This window comes from Cryptomeria japonica, chromosome 4 (genome assembly GCF_030272615.1).
Source record: "Cryptomeria japonica chromosome 4, Sugi_1.0, whole genome shotgun sequence".
Classification (NCBI taxonomy): Eukaryota; Viridiplantae; Streptophyta; class Pinopsida; order Cupressales; family Cupressaceae; genus Cryptomeria; species Cryptomeria japonica.
Window position 1 is genome coordinate 255,875,987 of NC_081408.1, and position 18,946 is coordinate 255,894,932.

At 38.8% G+C, this 18,946-nt stretch overlaps 1 protein-coding gene across 2 annotated transcripts in view; it reads left to right on the plus strand.

Annotated features, from left to right (window-relative positions):
• The window catches only part of LOC131065555 (arginine-specific demethylase JMJ20), a 169,449-nt gene that overhangs the window by 135,852 nt on the left and 14,651 nt on the right, over positions 1 to 18,946 (plus strand). The window contains exons 5-6 of one of the 2 annotated variants that reach the window (XM_058000101.2): positions 4,872 to 4,986; positions 5,107 to 5,187. In XM_058000101.2, coding sequence (XP_057856084.1) covers positions 4,872 to 4,986; positions 5,107 to 5,187 — 196 coding nt within the window. The remainder of the gene's footprint in view (positions 1 to 4,871; positions 4,987 to 5,106; positions 5,188 to 18,946) is intronic. The other variant, XM_058000103.2, reaches the window with a different exon arrangement.

Here is an 18,946-nt window from a genome sequence, read left to right on the forward strand (position 1 = left end):
AACCCCTTATTACTCCGAAATGGCTATATACATAGCCTTATTTTAATTTATTTAATCGCTAACTTAGGAAATATTTAAATATATTAAAATATTTCCATAGATCCAATAATAGCCCAAAATAACCAACCAAACATGAATCTGACTTTGTCACTTGTCTGTGACTGATGTCGGACAAGATGGGCGAACTGGTAGTCCCATCTCTAAAATCTAGGGATGCTCCTAGAAACTAGGAAACACACCCAATCTTCATGAAACTGAAACCATGGTATGGTCCCGTGGAACCTCAAATATGGAAACTGCCACAACCTCCTAAAAAGTAGGGAATCTCCCTAAAATCAAGGAACTGCTCCCAACGGCCCACAAACTGCCTAAAACACCAACTCCGGATATTGAATACCCTGTGTGAGTCTCTATCCACCACTGCCAGCCTCCGAGATCCAAATAATAGACCATCCCACTACTCTTCTCTTGTCACCTAGAAAGGGGACATTATAGCCCAGGATATATTTTTTAGACTAACAAAATCTTCTAGTTTTTTAACACATCTAACTGAGTTTTTAATTTTTTTATATTGACATTTTGTTCAAGTTAAAACAAACCATTTTTTATTATTATTATTATTTTTTTTCGCTTGTTGTGGCAAAGTTTGAGGCCCGAGTCTGAGTAGACTTGGCTAGACTTGCCCGAGTCTGAGTCCAAAGTCTTTTGGACTTTTCAGAGTCGGTCGCCTCTGGACTCGCAGAGTTCGGGCCAGACTCGTAGAGTCTTGTATCTATGGTTAGTAGTGATTTGAACATCATTAGCTTTCCTTAGAAGATCACACCAGCTTTGCCTAGTTGTTTCCTTGCATGGCGAAACAAGGCATGGTTGAGTTTCACTAAGTCATTCATAGTCTCTTACATTCTAGGAATAGATTAGTTTCTTTAAACCCTTGCTCCTTTTCATCATTTTTCTTTTTCATTTGAATTCAAGCTAGGAGAAAAGTATCACATGATTGATACATCCGATATTTAAGTTCCAGTTGTAGATCAAGTTCAACGTAAGTCCCCCTTGTGATTCTAGCAATATCACATCATACACACTGAGTCTATCCAAGAGCACGTCAAGACCTGACATTTAGAACCTTGGAGTCATCCCATTTGATCACATAGTTTAGCACTTGAGAAGATCTTGTTCAATAGAGGATCAAATACTTGGTTATTTTATTCTATGTTGCATAGTGCATAAAAACACATCAACAACCCTTAAGTTGTGCTTTAGGAGCACTCTATTTCAGAGTTTCTATGTATTACCGTAATCTTATGTCTTTTAGGACGTGCTTTTTTCTTCTGTGTGATTATCTGAATTAGTACTTTGCAGTCCCTGTGACTGGCCTTGGTTATTTTTAGACATCAATTATAACCTTTTCTTTTAACATTGTTTGAATTCTTCTTTTGCTTTTTTGTTCATTTCCAAACTTGTCCTTGCTTACAGTTTACTGAAAATAAGTTTAAATAAACATTATGTTTTGTTATGGTAAATCGATGTATATTAAACAATGGAGGTGAAGTCTCCTTAAATAGAAAAGTACAAGATGATGTTTCTAAATGAAACAATTGTTAATTCAAGACTAACAATAGAAACTAACTAAACTAAACAAGATGACCATTATAGAACATTACATTATTTTAAAACCCTCTCTTAATAGTCATCGTCCTAACAAACCTATAGAAGACATAATTTGTAGGTCTTTTGGTCACAAATGCATAGAAGGCTGCCTCCTTCTGGTCACAAATGCATAGAGAAAGCTGCCCCCTTCTCTTGAGAATGCTTTGCAAAATGAGCCTGCTACTGAGACCCTCCTTAATTTTACAAAACTTCTGGAAATGATCAAGAAAACCAAAGCAAATTGAGAGTTGTCCAAAACTGTCCCTCCTTGTAGCCAAGATTTTCAGGAGAAAATCACCAAACTCGAATGAACATACCCTTGTGCAGATTGTTGCCCTAGCAACTCTAGGTGCGATCTAGAACAGCTGCAAGAAACCAGGATTTTTGTGGAAAAAATCGACCAAAAGACTCTTTACAAGAAAAATTACGATTTTCGAGAGAAAATCGCACACGATTTTTGAGGTGAAAAATCAATCAAAACTAGACACTGAAACATCATTGAGTAGCTGGCACAAAATTTGAGACATGGATCAGCATACAAAACTTCGTTTTTGAGGAAAAAACGGTAAAAATGCTTCCAGAATTTTTAAGGAGAAAAATTATAAAACCCGCCAGTAATTTTTTATGGAGAAAAATTAGAAAACCTAGACATAATTTTATTAAGGAAAAAATTATAAATCCTTACAGAATAATTTTTTTTAAGGACAGAAAAATTCAAAAACCGCCAAATAATTTTTTAGGGAAAAATTAAAAACCCGTCCATGATGTCGTTTTTTTCAATCGAAAAAAACCAAATAAGAAACTCCAAACTTTGTGGTAACCAAACCCCAAATCGCATGCAAAATAAAACACTACGATTTGTTTTAAAGCCCAAATTGTGAGCTAAATTAGAAGCTGCTATCACATAACGAAAGTCAAAGTCGCCAAAAGAAAAAATCACAACAGCCATTTGTGCGTGAATTAAAAACTTTGCCGAAAAAAATTAGAAGCACATAAAAAAAACAATTGAGACAACAAAAGAACACAGGCTGAGAAAATATCGACGCATATTAGGTCACATAGGTTGCAGAAGACAAAGCCCAACGCGAACAAAGTCGCCGCAAACCCTTCGAAAAATGTCATAGACTTGCGCCCCAAACAGATCTTCATGGGCCACGATAGAGACGTAGAGACCACCTCATTGCGTGGAAACCAGATCGTGGTGCAACGGAAGAAAACCAAACACAGGAAAATCATGTCGAAAAAAACGCGATTCTGAATACGAACACAAACAAACGCGGGCAAATCCAAACAAACCCTGCCAAAAGAAAATCGCGATGAAACCCGGAAAAAGTCCGGCATGACAAAAGAACCCAAAATTCCGTCGCATCTGATAAAAACATAGAAATAACCTTTAATTTTTAGAAGAACCACAATTGCATTGCTGCTCAAATTGAAATAGAAACCCTTCGTGCCAGAAAAACGAGCCACGACAAAAAAAACCCTCAATTTTTTTCCCAAAAAAAGACCTAACAAAAATTTCTGCAAATTATTTCCAGGTAGAGGCTCGATTTTTTATTAAAAAATTTGCCAAACTCTAAAAAAGCCCATCGACCCGCTTTGATACTATGTTATGGTAAATTGATGTATGTAAAACAATGGAGACTGTTAGAGTTGATTGTTCAACCACTCAACCCCACAACTCCTGAAGATCACCTGCAAACAAACACCTATCACAAAACAAGAGAGAAGCAAATAGCTATGGAGGACAAAAGACGATTGATCCATAAAGATAAATCATATTGATTATCTAATTAACTGACTGAATTACAATTATACAATGAGGTGCTTATAAAGAAAACACAGAGCTAAATTTAGGAGAACTAAAGTGCAAGCATGAGGAGCTAAATAAAGCTCAACTCTAGCTAAACTAGATGCATAACTAGGTGCACAACTAGCACAACTAAAATAAGCACTCCTAAGTGAACTTAAGTAAAAAAGCAAAAATGCTTAACTAGTTGTAAAAAAACAACTAATAGCTAAATATGCTCTAACACCCCCCCTTATGTGAAACTTGGGGTGAGTATAAAAACTCTAAATGTATGAATGTAGAAATGGGTCTCAACAACAAAAGGCCTGATTAGGTACCCATGTACAAACCAATGAAGTCTTTTCTAAGTGGAGAAAAGGAGAAAAACCACGTGGGAAAAAATCCCTCTCCAAAAGCGAGTGATGCAATGCATGAAAAAGAAACATGAACTGCTAAAAAAGGAAGGCCTTAGATAGACCCTCGAAGGACATCTTCCTTCACCCCAAGCATTGATTGCAATTGAAGATAACATGGGAATGCCAAAAGTTTAGTGAAGATGTCTGCAACCTGCTCCTCTGTAGGTATGTAATCCAAGCTGAGAAGACCATCCTGAATCATCTGTCGAAAGAAGTGCATGTGGATTTCAATGTGCTTAGTCCGCTAATGCTCCACTAGGTTGCATGAAATGTGAATGGCACTCTGATTGTCATACCAAAGGATATTGGAACCATCAGGAGGAAAATCAAACTCTGTCAACAATTAACGAAGCCATAAAACCTCCTGGCTCGCAAGAGCTACTGCATGAACTCAACCTCAGTAGATGATAATGCAATAGCAGATTGCTTTTTGCAAGACCATGCAATGGGGCTGAAACCAAGACAAAAAACAAAGCCAGAAGTACACTTCCGATCATTAACATCACCAGCCCAATCTGAGTCAGTGGAAGGCTGCCAAACGTATCTTGAGGTACATACAAGGCACATTACACTTTGGCATTCATTATACATCAGGAGACTCTATTCTAGCTAAACTAGATGCATAACTAGGTACACAACTAGCACAACTAAAATAAGCACTCCTCAGTGAACTTAAGCAAAAAAGCAACTAATACCTAAATATGCTCTAACAAAGACGAAGTCTCTTTAAATAGAGAAGTACAAGACGATGTTTCTAAATGAAACAATTGTTAACTAAGACGAGAAATAGAAACTAATTAAACTAAACAAGATGACTGGTATTGATTCAAATATGTTGTACTGTATTCAACTATTTTCCATTCAAAGCTAAAATGCATTAATTGGTAAATATAGAGCAGTTGTTTGAGTTGTGTTCAGTTTTGCTTGTATATCAGTGAAGCTATCATAAATTGGTAATTAGATTCAAATCTCAATGAGAAATTATTGAGAAGGTGCGTAATGAACACTCTATCTTGTAGGTACATGAACGGATCCAGTTTTGATGCAAATTTTCTATCTTGTAGGTACATGAAGCACACAGTCTATGATATTTATGGGGATGTTTGTGCAAAGCAATTTCCTGGATTTTTTGAGGTTATTTTCTGTTCCTAAGAACATTTTTAAGCATAAATATTGACCCCATTTATGCACCATCTTTTTTTCTCTTTCTTCTCTATTTGTCCAATAAGTTTGGTTTGATTAACACTTGTGCAGACATCTTGGCTTGAGTGTGTCCAAGAAAGAAATGAAATCATCTTTGTTCCAAGTGGTTGGTATCACCAAGTAAAGAATGTGGTATGTCTCTGGCTCATACTGCACATTTTCATGACATTTTCCTTTGACATGTCTTGTCACTTGTGGGTTTTTGTGACACATTGATATGGAACATGTTTCAATATTCTTTTAAATAGAGCAAAGTCAAGTGCAGAGATCACTACATGCATAACCAAAAATGTGTCAAGAAGCTATTATCATATCTGTTTACGGTAAACAGAATTAATAAAACCATACATTAGGCAAAAAGAGCTGTTTATGTAAGTCCTAAAATTGTAGAAGAGCTTGTAGAATGCGAATGGGAATTATGTTATTTTTTATTCAATGTTTGAGTAAAAAGGTACAATAATGCTCTATTTAAGGGCTATAGCTACCATAAAAAAATCTTTCATCAAGTCATGGAAATCTCTCAACTGAAAATTATATTGACAAAACTGTTCACACACTGTAAACCCATACCAAAGAGAGCTTAAAATGGCATTACAGCAACTTATCAATGCCTTGTAATAGTTTCAGCAAAGCCAAAATATATTGAAGTGTAAGGAAGGTAGTCGACCAATACCATGTCCCTTTACATTCAAGTACATAGAGTGGTAGGGGTCATAATTAATAGTAATGGTCTCCCGTGTGATTTAATTTAGTTGATAGTTAATTATATATCTAATTTGATCTGTAAATACTAAAAGTAAGAACTAAAGACTTGGGAATGAAGTCATCTGATTCTAGCAATAATATGTATTTATATTTCTTTCATTGTTTTGTTCTTGTATATCCCGAATGGCATTAGTTGTATAAGAATGCAAGATCAGAAGCTTGTAGATAAGGTTGAATAGTCCCACCAAAGAATAGGAAGATATTAAAAAGTCCCGGGAGAAATTTTTTTCAAAGAAGGTTAAATTTTATATGAGCCAAGGTTTACTTAATTCGTTAGTATTATTGAAGTTTTAGAAGTTTGTGAAATTGGAAGAAACCTGTAGAAAGCCACACATGATCAATTGGAGAATGGACACAGTTGTTAGACAAGGAACATAGAAGAATTGAAATAGGATTCATTCTAAAAGCCCTTATATTAATTTTGAAATGGATCTCATTATTGAAGAACTTTAGGAGGATAACAATCATAGATGCTAGGAGAGCAAAATGATTATCTCAATATTTCATTTTTTAGATTGCCAAAAGAAGACAATGTAATGTCCCCACATTGAAATAGGATTTAATAATAAAATTAAAATATAAAAGAATAAAAATAAAAATAAAATCAAAGTATAAAAGAATAAAATTAAAATAATTAAAATTGAGTCAAAAGGCATGAAATGAAAAGTTGTGTCTCCCTCAAACATGAGGCATTAAAGGGAGAAGAGAACTTCATTTGAAAGCGCATTTTTAATCTATAATCAGAAGTGCAGATCTGATTTGAATAATAAGACAGCAATGAGGAGACATGACCCTTTAAATGGATGTCTCTTTCCAATCCAAAGAGATGTGTCTCCTCATAAAAAATGAAAGTATAAAAGGATATGGAATAGAGGAAGAAAGAAATAAGGGAATATAGGAATTAAGTATTAATTAAATAAGAAAGGGAGGAGAAGAAAATTAAGGTTGTGACTCTTTCAAAGGGCAGAATTGATGAAGGGTTGTGACTCTTTCGAAGGATGGAAATAATGAAAGGTTGTGACTCTTTCAAAGGGCAGAAGTGATGAAGGGTTGTGACTCTTTTGAAGCGTGGTAATTATGAAAGGTTGTGACCATTGCAAAGGGCAGACATGGTGAAGAGGTGTGATTCTCCCCCACATTGGAAGATATAAAAAGGAGAAGGTTTCATTTGAGGAGGACATCCAAGGGAGATCAATTTGAAGAATAATTTATTATTCTCAAAGGCCACAATGAAAAATGGTGACTCAAATCTTGTGAAAGGTGGTGGCCATTTTACCAAGAAAGCATAAAGGAGAATTCATTCCAAGTGTTGAAGGATCATTTATGAATCATCACTCATGAAGCCACCAAAATAAATCCTTATTTCATCCATCAATCACCAATCTCTCGAGAAATCAAGAAAACAATCAATCAACAAGATCAAGCAAGCAATCATCGAATCCACATCAATCATCACTCCATCTTGGGATCAAGGAAGCAAACAATTCAGCAATCAAGCATCAATCTATTAAATCTACAATCAGTTAATCATCACTCACCAATACCTCAAATCATCAAATCAAAGGAATTCATTCATTTGATCAATGAATCATCGAGGGATCAGATCAAAATGGATATAAGATATCGACATTTAGGAAAACAACAGACTTGTGAATTAACATGTATTTGTTATGCAAAATGGATAAATGTTGTTATACATCTATACTGTTTAATATATCTTTGACCAAGATATTAATAAGCTTTGTCAACCTATTATGTTTCTTTAATTAATAAATTTATCTATTCCTTGTCCCCAAAAGCAATCATACATGGAATGGAAGGAAATATGTTAGGGGGAGGTAGTAGACCAGTTCCCTCATATTCAATAGGGGTTGGATGTTCTTACCATTTGTGGGACAAGGGGCGAGTTGTCTTGGTTGGATGCTTTGCACTCTTGGGCTTAATTGGGTTAAATAGTCTTCGGGCACCCTTTTTTGGTTTTCCTCTCCAAACTCTACTATGGTTGGTTATGGAAAATAAGCTAGGGTTTAGGTTCTAGTAGCAAACTTATTTATCATTTCATATGATGTTAATTATTCATTAACTCTCAATCTCAATAACTTTTAAATGAGTTAAGTTTAGAATGCTATTGGTAAAATGAATTATAATGTTGGAATTGTTAATCCTGGGCAAAAATAGGTCTATCCCAATTTGGGGACATTATGGATAATGATTTGACTAGATACAATCTGCATAGAATTTGGAAAGTCCTTAATATGCCATATGGAGGCATAAAAAGGCTGTAAATTTTTTTTGCATGCCCATATATGTTTCCTTGATAAAGTTTTGAATTTAGTTACCAATATGAATATTTGAAAGAAAGACGACAAAAGTTTTGGGTTTTAGGTTTTCTCATACTGACGCCCTTGCTGACAAAGAGGATGAAAGTTTTGGGTTTTCTCATGTTATTCCAATTTGTGAGAATGATTGTGACCATTGTTATTGATGCAAGAGCATCCCTGGTTCTTGACAATCTTGCATCACCCAAAAAAAACATTTACATTCCAGTTTGTTTTTTGTTCAGTTCAGCTTTGCAGTTTCAACATTTTACCAGATCTGTTCACCGGATCTTGTGGAGTTGGATTTTGTTTGTGGACATGTTCATTTACCTTATCCCAAGTCCGCGGGACGTTTGGATCTTTTTTCTGACAAGTTATCACTTCTGGAATCTGAGATAGTTTTCTAGCTCAGAGCATCCAAACCGCTTGGACCTATTTGCTAATGGAGAATCTTGCAGATGATTTCCGTAGCTTGCAGAGCTTCGTTTCGTTGCCTCCAACGTTCCTTAGCTTGCAGCCAACCTTCCTTTGGGTCCGCACCTCATGCTATGTATTTTCCGGAGGAATTCTTTTGACGGAGGCTGACCTATTTGTTCTACACGTTACACCTTCATCAGCAATTCTTTTCATCTTGGGCCGATGTGGATCATCCTAGAGCTATGGATATCATATAAATCAATATAATTGAGTATTTAGGAAAAGGGAAAAAAACCGAGAAGATTAATTAGAAGATTAGGAGGTCCGGAGTTGGCTCGCATTCTTGCTTGAGCTTGGATATTGTATTTTGAGCATGTTTGTAATCAGGCCTGTGTGCGAAATTTGTAAGCCCGCCTGTTGCCAACCAATTTGTATTTGAATCCCTTGAAATAATAAAAGTCCGATTCTGCATTGCCTCCATCACATTGTGTTGCTCTTGCTGCATGGTCTAGATTGTTCTATTTGAGGAATCTCCTGTCGTGACTACACCAAGTGGTATCAGAGTGAGTTTTTGTTTCGGATATTGCAGAGTCCTGTAGGAATTTTGTTGTGGGGTGGCAGATTGAGGATCCGGCTTGTAGTTGCAAAGGACTTGCGTAAAGATGGCTCGAAGAGGAAATGTTAGAGGTAGTGGAGCGCGTGGAAATGCAGACCCTGTTGTGATGGAAATGTTGAGAGGAATTGCAGCCCGATTGGAAGCTGTTCAAATGGCCCAGAGAAGAGGTCGACATGTTGAAGATGTGAGTGATGAAGAAGAAGAAGAGGTGGTGGGAGAAGAAGGAGCAAATCCACTGACGAACGATCCGAAAGAAGAGAGGTTCATAAGAGCCTTGACAAGAGTGAATACTAGACCACATTTCAACCCACCGGATTATGATGGCAAGTTAGATTCGGATGAATTGCCTGATTGGATCACTGAGATGGAAAAGTATTTTGATTTTGAGAGTGCAGCTGAAGACAAGAAAGTAAGATATGCTTGCACTAAGTTGAAAGGACATGCGTCTCCTTGGTGGGAACATTTGCAGGTAGATAGACAGAGAAGAGGTAAAGAGAAGATTAAATCTTGGGAGTGGATGGTTAACATGTTGAAATCAAAGTTCATGCATTTTGATTACCAAGTGAATTTGTTCCGGAAGTTGCAGGACCTGAAGCAGAAGGAATCTAGTGTGAAGGAATATATTGAAGCATTCTACAAGTTGAATATCAGATTTAGACATACTGATGATGAGATTGAACAAGTTGCTAGATACTTGAATGGGTTGCAGATGTCTATATAGGATGAAATCAGTCTAATCAAGTTGCAGAGTGTTGAGTAAGCTTACCAATATGCCCTGAAGGCGGAAGAGAAGCTGAACAAAAGACATGAGCAGAAGCGAAGAGGTAGAGGATGAAGATTTTAGGGAGGAAGATTTCAAGGAGGAAGGACCTATACTGGAGGAAGAGGACCCTGTGTGGATCAGAACAAAGACAAGGAAGCTAGTAGAGATGGTAGTTTATATTGGAGGGATGACATAAATTTTTACCGGAGAAGAGAACCTGATGGTTACTGGAATGAGGGTTATGGAAAGTGTTGTGACCTTTTCACACATCACCCATTGAGAATGGGGACCCTCCCTTTTTCCTGCTTTCTAGGGTTTTGTTAGAGCCTTGTGACCTTCCTGCACCAGTATTGCCAAGTTTGTCAGTTTTGAATGGTTTGAGTTTTGAAGTTGTGAGTTAGTTTGTGCAAGCCATGGTCAGAACAGAGTCTACACACCGTCAAAGTGCCTAGAAAGACCGAAGGACGAAGATTGCAATTGATTTGAGTGGATTTGGACAACTTTCTATTTTTGGAAAGTTTTCTTTTTTGCTTTTTCCTATATTTTAGGAAGTTTCATTTTTGACACTTTAAGCATGATCCCCGAAATGGCTATTTTTATAATTTTTTTCCTTATTTTTAGGGATGCTTGCTTTTTCTATCTTCAGAAAGGGGATCTAGGGTTTGCACTACCGACACTGAGATGCACTGAAAACTATCGTCAAATTACTCCAAAATCCAAGTTTTGACCCAAAAAGACAATTTCCTAGATTTTAGGGATGCTGAGGAATTTAATGGATGAAAGATGTACAAATTTCAAATTTCAAGATGATCTGACAAGAATTGCACAAGTTATTAAGATTTTGGGTTTTGATTCCATGGTTCCTGAAATCCATGAAGTCTGCCCTTGTCTTGGTTCCTGAAGCTCATAAAGTCTGCCTAACAACATGAAGTTGTGTCTTGAATTCATCAAAGTCCGCCCTAAGGAGAGGAAGGTGACATGAAGTGGTGTCATGAATTCATTGAAGTCCGCCCCATGCTGCAAGTGCAATGGTTCTCATCCTCCACCAAGTCCGCCCTAAGTCACATGGAAAGGATCCCAAGTTCTTCAAGGTCCGCCTTGCAATGAAGTGTTAACCTTCTCAAAGTCCACCCTAGACATTTTGTGTGGTGTATATTCTTCTTGAAGTCCGCCTTGCCTTGCAAAAGAATGTTCTCAAGTGCTTCAAAGTCCGCCCTCATGCTGCAATGAAAAGGTCACCAAATTTAATGAAATCCACCCATGTATAAGGGAATGAGTTCATCCAAGTCTGCCCTCAGGTAAGAAGTTTTGGCAAAGGCATTGAAGCGGCATCAAATCAGAAAGTCCGCCCTGCATCATGAACATTGGTTCCCTAACTTGGAGAAAGTCCGCCCTACATCAGCATATGATGGTAAACAGCTTCATGGAAGTCCGCCCTGCCTTTGGTTAATTTAGAAACGACGTCATTGAAGTCCGCCCAGGTAAGAGTAAAGTCAAAGATGCTTGCCAAGGTTTGAAACAAAAAAAGAGAATATTCTTCAATGATGTCATCACAATCTTCATGAAGTTCGAACTTAAGACAAAATAGAAAGTTTTTGGAACATAAGATGTCGCTGATAAATTCGAGTTTGGGACTGAAAATGAAAATAGAAAGTTGCATTTGAAGTTGCAAGATAAGATTTCGAACTTAGGAATGATGACCAAGCATCTAAACATGAAAATACAAACATTCTTTAGGGATACACAAAGACTGAAATGAGATTAGAAACAAATTTTTGGAGAAGATATTATGTTTCTAATTACAGATTCGAACTTCATTACAAATACTTCATTCTCACATATGAAGTTCGAAGTTCTGAGCATATTCAGAGCAAGTTTGAGAGTTCTTTCGTAGGTTGAAGCTTATTTTGAAGTGCTTTTTGCAGATTGAAGGTGTTTTTAGTATAAGCCTGAGTTTTCAACCTTTGAAGGTGTTTGAAGTGTTGAAAAGAAAGTGAAAACCACAGATTACTTAGCCACCAAACTCTCAAACTACGCTTAAAAGTATAGATTTTAACTTAAGGTGGTTTGATTGTTTTGCAGATTTTGGAATATCTCGTAGCCAGGATGAAGTTTCAAGTGGATAAAGATTCCCCTCTGGAATGTTAGATGAAGTCCAAGTGGAAGCTGGCTGGAGACACTAACTTGGGACATATCAACTTGAGGGAATTCAAGAAGCGAATGTATGGTCTGGACAACCTGATGCCTACAACAATTGCCAGAAAGATGATGAGAAATGGAATCGTACAAGCTGCTGGTTTCCTTCCGATGTAGTGTATTGAGTTGGTGGTGGAATGCTTTAAACACTACAATCCTATAAACTAAGAGATCATAGCACCTGATGGGAGAGTCTTGGCAAACATTAGTGAGGTTGCTATCAGGGAAGCTTTCCGCATCCTTGAATATCATAATCCTATTTACATGACCAAGGAGGAAGCAACACAGCTGTACCAAGATAATGTTGAAGAATATGAGGCCAATATGAACCATTCGTGGTTGGATAAGCCAAGGAAGGGTGCTTCTAAGTTACCCGAGGATCTTGTGAGAGCCTACTTCAAGGAGGATATTGGAGACTTGATGGTTGATGGTTTTGTTGAGCAGAGTCATGGGTAGTCCACAAGGCGCACCATTTGAGCCTTGGATGTACTACTTCATCAATGAAATGACTACCGGAGTGAAGATGATTGATTGGACAAAGATTATAAGCAATAATCTTGATGACCAACTGAAGGACTTGGAAGAGAACAAGACATTTTATATGAGTTCTTATTTGGTGTACTCTCTTGCTCGAACTTACAGATATAGAGGACTCACCTACAGAGGAGAAGTGGGGTTTAAGGAGAATCAGTTTGCTCTTTATGATTGCTACCCACAACTGCACTTGGAGGAAAAATTTCACTTTAAGAGAGTCAACGATGCATTCTTGATGCACATTACCAGGATGCTCTAAGGTGGTCTTCATCAGAGGCTCTCTCAGGAGTCTAAAGATTTGGTCAGCAGATTCGGGCATTGGTACATCCAATACCCTAGATTTACTTATTTGAGAATTCAAGGATTCTTCGGACCTCCTTACAAGTTACACATGTATCCCACCAATAGAGTAGTGTTGCTCAGCTTGAAAGTTTTATGATTGTTTAGAGAGGGAAGCAAAAGACAAGAGTGTCTTTCCCCCTTCATGTTGGAAATGGATTGGAGACATGTTCATCAGCACAAGCTGCCACTAGTGTTGAAAAGGAGCTTTCTTGGTACCCATTCTTTCAGTATAAGGCCAAAAGGCATTTTGACCCTTTTCACTGGATGAAAAAGGTTGATGGGGAGATGTTCGAGCATAGACTTGATCTTGAAGACTATTGGGCTAATGCAGCTGATAGCTTTGAAATCAAAAGGAGATTGTGGTCCGGACTTCCCTTGAATTTGATTAGAGTATCAGAAGTATTTCAAGTAGCAGATCAGCTTGAGGATGATCCTGAGTTTGAGCAGCCTCACTTTAATAAATTTAGAAATGAGCCCCTTGCCTTGGTTGATTGGTCAGATTTTGAGAGGTCTAATTTGAGCGACCTCATGAGACCAGTGATTGAGTATTCGAAATGGTGGGAAATGGAGAAGACAAAGGGTCTTAGATCAAAAGGTGTCGATCTCACGTATGATCTCATGGGAATCTGTTGACGTGTCTAAAATCGCTGAACTTGCGACTTCATCCAGCCAACGCAGAATAGAATGTACTCGTTGAGTATCCTATCCTCTCTTGAGATAAGGAAATCCCTAATGCTGTTTCTTTGATCAATGGGGACGACCTCAAGGTTTCGATTGTCAGGTCTTGACGTCGGGATTGCTCAGTGGTTTGATGTGTTTTGCTGGAAACACAAAGGGGACTTACGGTGATATGGATAATTGCTGGATGAGTTCCCTAAAACTTTAACAGTCTCGTTATCGATTGGTTTTAGTTGCATGATACTATTTCAGCAGGACTGCGGATTCTTCTTGGTAAAAAAAGGAAAAAAGAGGGATAGGGAAATAGAGGTACAGCAAATCTAAATTATTTAACTAAGATAGCATATTAAGAAAAACAGACAGACACCTCCAAATAACTAGATTAAACATTATCAGCTATTTAAGCACAATATTTGTATGAATCTAGTGCGATTTTCAAGGAAAATAGAGTTTTCATGCTATTAAACACAACTTCAGAACTTTAACATTCATTCAATGAGTATTCAATAACCGAACTAAGCATGTGAAAGGGTTCAGATTAACCATGCAGAAGGAGTGATAACCAGTCAGTCCCTAATGGTATGAACAACGAGGATTCTATTAGATGTTTATCTAGAAAATGCTATGGAAATGAAAGAAACATAATTGAATAATTCAAATTAGTGAAGAAGGAGACCATGCACTCACAATGAAATTTGAAACAGTCTTAACTTTGCATTAAATCTTGTAAATTTCGCCATAGCTTCGGCAACAATCCATGAACTTCTTACAAAATGAGGGAAAAACAGTCCCCTTTAAATAGGCTTCAAAAATAGATGAATGGCCAAGATTTAAACTTGAACAAGTGGCCTAGATTCATCCTTACAAAAGGTACCCATACCCATAAATGGAGGGTAAATATCAGCAACTACCCCCAAAGGGAGCAATAACTACCTAAAAAGGTAATTAAAACAAAAACCATCCAAAATAATTCAAAAAGTGCAAATACACAAAGTTTTAAGCTTATAGTTGACTTTGGAAGTCAAATATGACCCTTTGGCCAAAAAGTGCACCTTTTGAAAATTTAAAAGAAAAAAGCACTTTCTCTTTTCCAGCTCTAGATTCCTCGGTGATGAACTCGACCTCGTCGTGCAGATACTCTCCCCAGATATCTCGATCAGTTGCACGCTCCACCCGAATGTAGTCTTGAAATCTCAAACATAACTTGAATAATTCGGTCGTCGGCGGCATAGGTGGATTGAACATTTTGTAATGGATACCCTGTAGGAGGCTATCCAAATTCTCCAGCTCCTCTCTCCAGTATGACTTGTGATTTTCAAAACATGATATGTCTGCTTGAAGCCCATAAGAAAAATCCAGATCCTCTATGGAATAAGCGACCCTGGGATTGAGTCGGTCCTCCCACTACGGTTGCACCTCACTATCTTCCATACTATTTTTCCAACCGGGAACCATGGATTTGAGGATCCTTTCACCAAGATCCTTCACATTTGATAAAGTGTCATCGCACTTATCATGCATTTTATTGATATTATCCCTCATGTCGTCCTTCATATTGAGGGTCCAATACCAGTCTTTGAAGGTATTGACACTATAAGGATTTAGGATAGCATCAGCAGCAGGGATCTGAGAGCAGGTCCAAAATAGAGCCCTAATGAGGGGCAATGTCTTGGCCATCGCCTCATGAGTGTTATAGAGTTCTTTCTTCAGCTTACACATTTTGATAATAATGGCTTCCCTATGGAGGGCCATTTCGCGCAGATCCTTGAAGATTTGCTCCCCTCTTTCTTTAATGCCTCGCATCCATTCCTTGACGGCCTTTGTAGTATCCCGTACTCTTTCAAACTCTGTCGTGGTCCTCTGTGCCAATGCTGCCGAGGCAATGTGGGATTCAGAAGCATTATGCAATGGTCTCAGGAGTTGATCAATGTACCCCTCGACATGTTCAGCACGAGCTCGATACATGTTCTTTTCAGCTGTTATTTCTTCAAGTTACCTGAGCATGTTCTGTACTGAATCCTTGAATTCCTCCTTTTCCTGCTCCTTAGTGACTCGTTCGATGGGGACAGTCGTGATGCTATAATCAGCTAGTGTAATCTGATCTGTTGGCTTGTCTACAGGCTGGGTGAAGGGTACGGTTCCTTTGCTCATCTTTGGTTATTCTGGAATATGCCTTGGGCTTTTTCTTCCCCTTGGCCTTGGCTTGGTCTATGTGTGAGAAGATGTCCTCCAAATCGATGGGTGGCTTGGTGGCGGCCTTGCGCTGAGCTCGAGCAATTAACCATTCTTGAGGTACAGTTTGGGCTGATGCTATCATTAAATTGGCACTCTGTTCTTTGATGTTTTCAGCCGGCTCATCGCATAATTGCAACTGTTCCGTTACAGGAGAAGTAGAGGAAGTGTCAAGTTCCTTGCTCGCAGTCGAATTCTCTCCCACTTCACTGAACAACTGCCTAGTATTTTCGTGTGATGGTTGTTCTTCAGTCTTTTTAGGCTCGCGGGTTTCATTTGCCCTTTGCTCTCCTTCAACAGTGGAGTCATCCTTGGTAGTATTATGGAGCAGCAATTCATGGCGGCTCTACTGGGTGGGTTCATGTAATTCAATCCCCTGAGTTGATGGAATCTCTCCTTCCTCAACTTGGTTATCAGGTTCGGCTGATTCAATGGCTCTTAGCTCGACATCCAGCATGTTGGGTGCAGGAGGATCATCAGCCCCAAATGCATCAATATCACTCTGGGAAGGCGGAGCAGGTATATAATCTAGTTCGACTACATCATCAGACAAACTAGGGTCCTTTGACGATGAAGTGACCTCTGGTCTCCTAATAGGGATCTTTTCCCTTCTTGTTCTTTTGGATGTCCGAGTTCCTTTGTTGGCCTTAACCTTCTTCCTTTTCTCAGGCTTTTCGATCTCTTCCTTAGGTGCACTAGAAGTTCCCTCTTCTTCGGAGGACTGAGAATCAAGGTTACCCATCAAGTGGTAGGTGAACTGGACTCCCTCATGTATCAATCGCTCAATTTGCTGGTGCAACCACTGGTCAGTATATCTTCCCGGGGCTGTCATAACTGCCTCAAAATCAGTGATTGGATCTTGCGACCAATCGATGCCTGGCAAAAGATGTCTTATCGCCTCAAATTCTTGGACTTGCAAGCAATTTCCTGAATCTGTTAGTTGATCTAGGACCGGATGATATTCATAGAGTCGCATTTGCTACACATTCAGCCTTGAATATTCGCGCCTTCGGACCTCATAGTCATCAGAGCAGTTCTTCCAATAATCTTCAACTGATTCTTTTGCTCTGTATCGCCTGCCATAGGCCCTCTTTGCCAGATTGTCGTGATCAAAACACTTCCTTGAAAAATGCTCTTGTAGGCCGTAGGAGGCTAGCTCTGCAAAGGATTCCTCCGCTTGGGATGGGTTCTTTAGATGGTCATCCTGGTTGCCTATGATCATAGGGAATGCGAATCTAGACTGCTTCCTATCCTTGAGTAAGCTGCTTGCCAGACGTGACTGCCTTGCGACTTCCAGGAGAACTATCTTTTCGGTTGGGTACCGCGGAAGTCGGGAAGGAGCACCTTCAAAGCTAGCTATCCGGATGTAGGAGAACCTTGGGAACTGGATGAACCAGGCCCCATACCTCTGTACTAGAATAGTAGCTTGCTCTGAGAGCCTTATGTGTAGTCCTCCCTGCATCAGCCTGACCAGGCGCATTGTGAAGGCGTCATTGATGTGCTCATATTGACCAACCGCATAGGCAGGGCTGTTCTTTTCTCTTTTGAGCTATGTCCTGATAATTCCCGATTTCACCCTTCATGATTAAACCTGGCAGTGTCTGGTTCTTGGCAAACATGTAGACTAAATAGGATGTCATAGTGAAGTACTTCTTTGCCTCAAGTTCGATCAGTTGGGTGTGGATGTTGTCGCTTATAATCTGGGCCCAATCAAACTTAGATTTCCCAGCGAAGACCTGTTCTGTGAAGTAGAACATCCATTCCTCAAAGTAATTAGATTGGGGAAGTCCCATAATCTTGCTGAGCCATGTGACCATGTCCCCATGCTTGTTGTGAAAGTCACTTCTAGGGGTCTTTTTCTCGATCCTGACGCTTGGAGGTCTTCTCTCCTTGTACCATTCTTCATTTATCAGAGTTCTGCATTTGGTAGGGTTTACATCATATGTTGCCTGCGCTTCATCCACACTTGTTGCTATGGGGTTGTTAGGGAAGGGAATGTCAAATGCGTCTCCAATTGCTTTAGGAGTGAAGTTAGCGAGGACCATGTTCTCGAGGAGCACCAATCTAGAGCCTGGTTGGTAATGTCGGGCAGCCTCTACTACTAACTCATAGTTTTGTATTGCTGGGGGAAATCCTGCCGCCTGGGCAATGCCGCTTTCCATCATCCGCCTAGGCGTGCCATAGGCATTAGGGGAGAAGACTCGGTTTCTGAAATCTTGAATATCAATATGGCCCAGGTCGGTATCACTGACATTCTCCCAGACACTTTGAACTTTTGGTTCCCTCAGTCCCCCTCTCTGATACTGATACTTCATCCTTTCGACTCTGTGAGGGATATCTGACTTGGATGCTTGTGATGTCTCGGCTGCAGCAGGTGTCTTTGATGATTCTACCACCAATTTAGGCATTTATCCTGCACAGCCGGATGCGGATTACGAGGCGATATAAAGGGAGCGAAGCGAGTTAGATAAAGGATATGCCAGCATACAAGGATCAATTTGAAAACCGAATTTAATGAACAGCATGACACTTTAGCTAAAAGGTTCAATTGATTTAAACATGAATAGTTATGAAGCTTTTGATTGTGACTTTATACTTAGGCATTTTAGGATCAATTTTCAAAATGGACGATGCTTTAAAATTTTCCTAAGTCTGAAAATGCGTTTTCTAGCTGATTCTTAGGAATAGACTCTGATTTTAATTGCTCCTGACGTCTTATAAATGGAAAAAGGATGCGATTTCAGATTTAATCAGTTTAATCAATTTTTTGCACACACATCTATCCAATTTTGCAAATATTTTGAATGATTTTGAGAGAGGTGAAGCACACTTACCTGGCAAGAATGAATGGCGTGAATTCGCACAACTTGCCTTGCAAGAATGAATTCCTTATTTTGAATGGAAGAGTCTGCAATTTGAATTTTAACGGTTAACTCCCTATTCTGGATTCTCGCGCCTAAAATTAGGGGAGAGAAGTGCAAACTTAAAACACTTTAATTTAGCAATTTGTTACCTTGGGTGTTTTCTCTT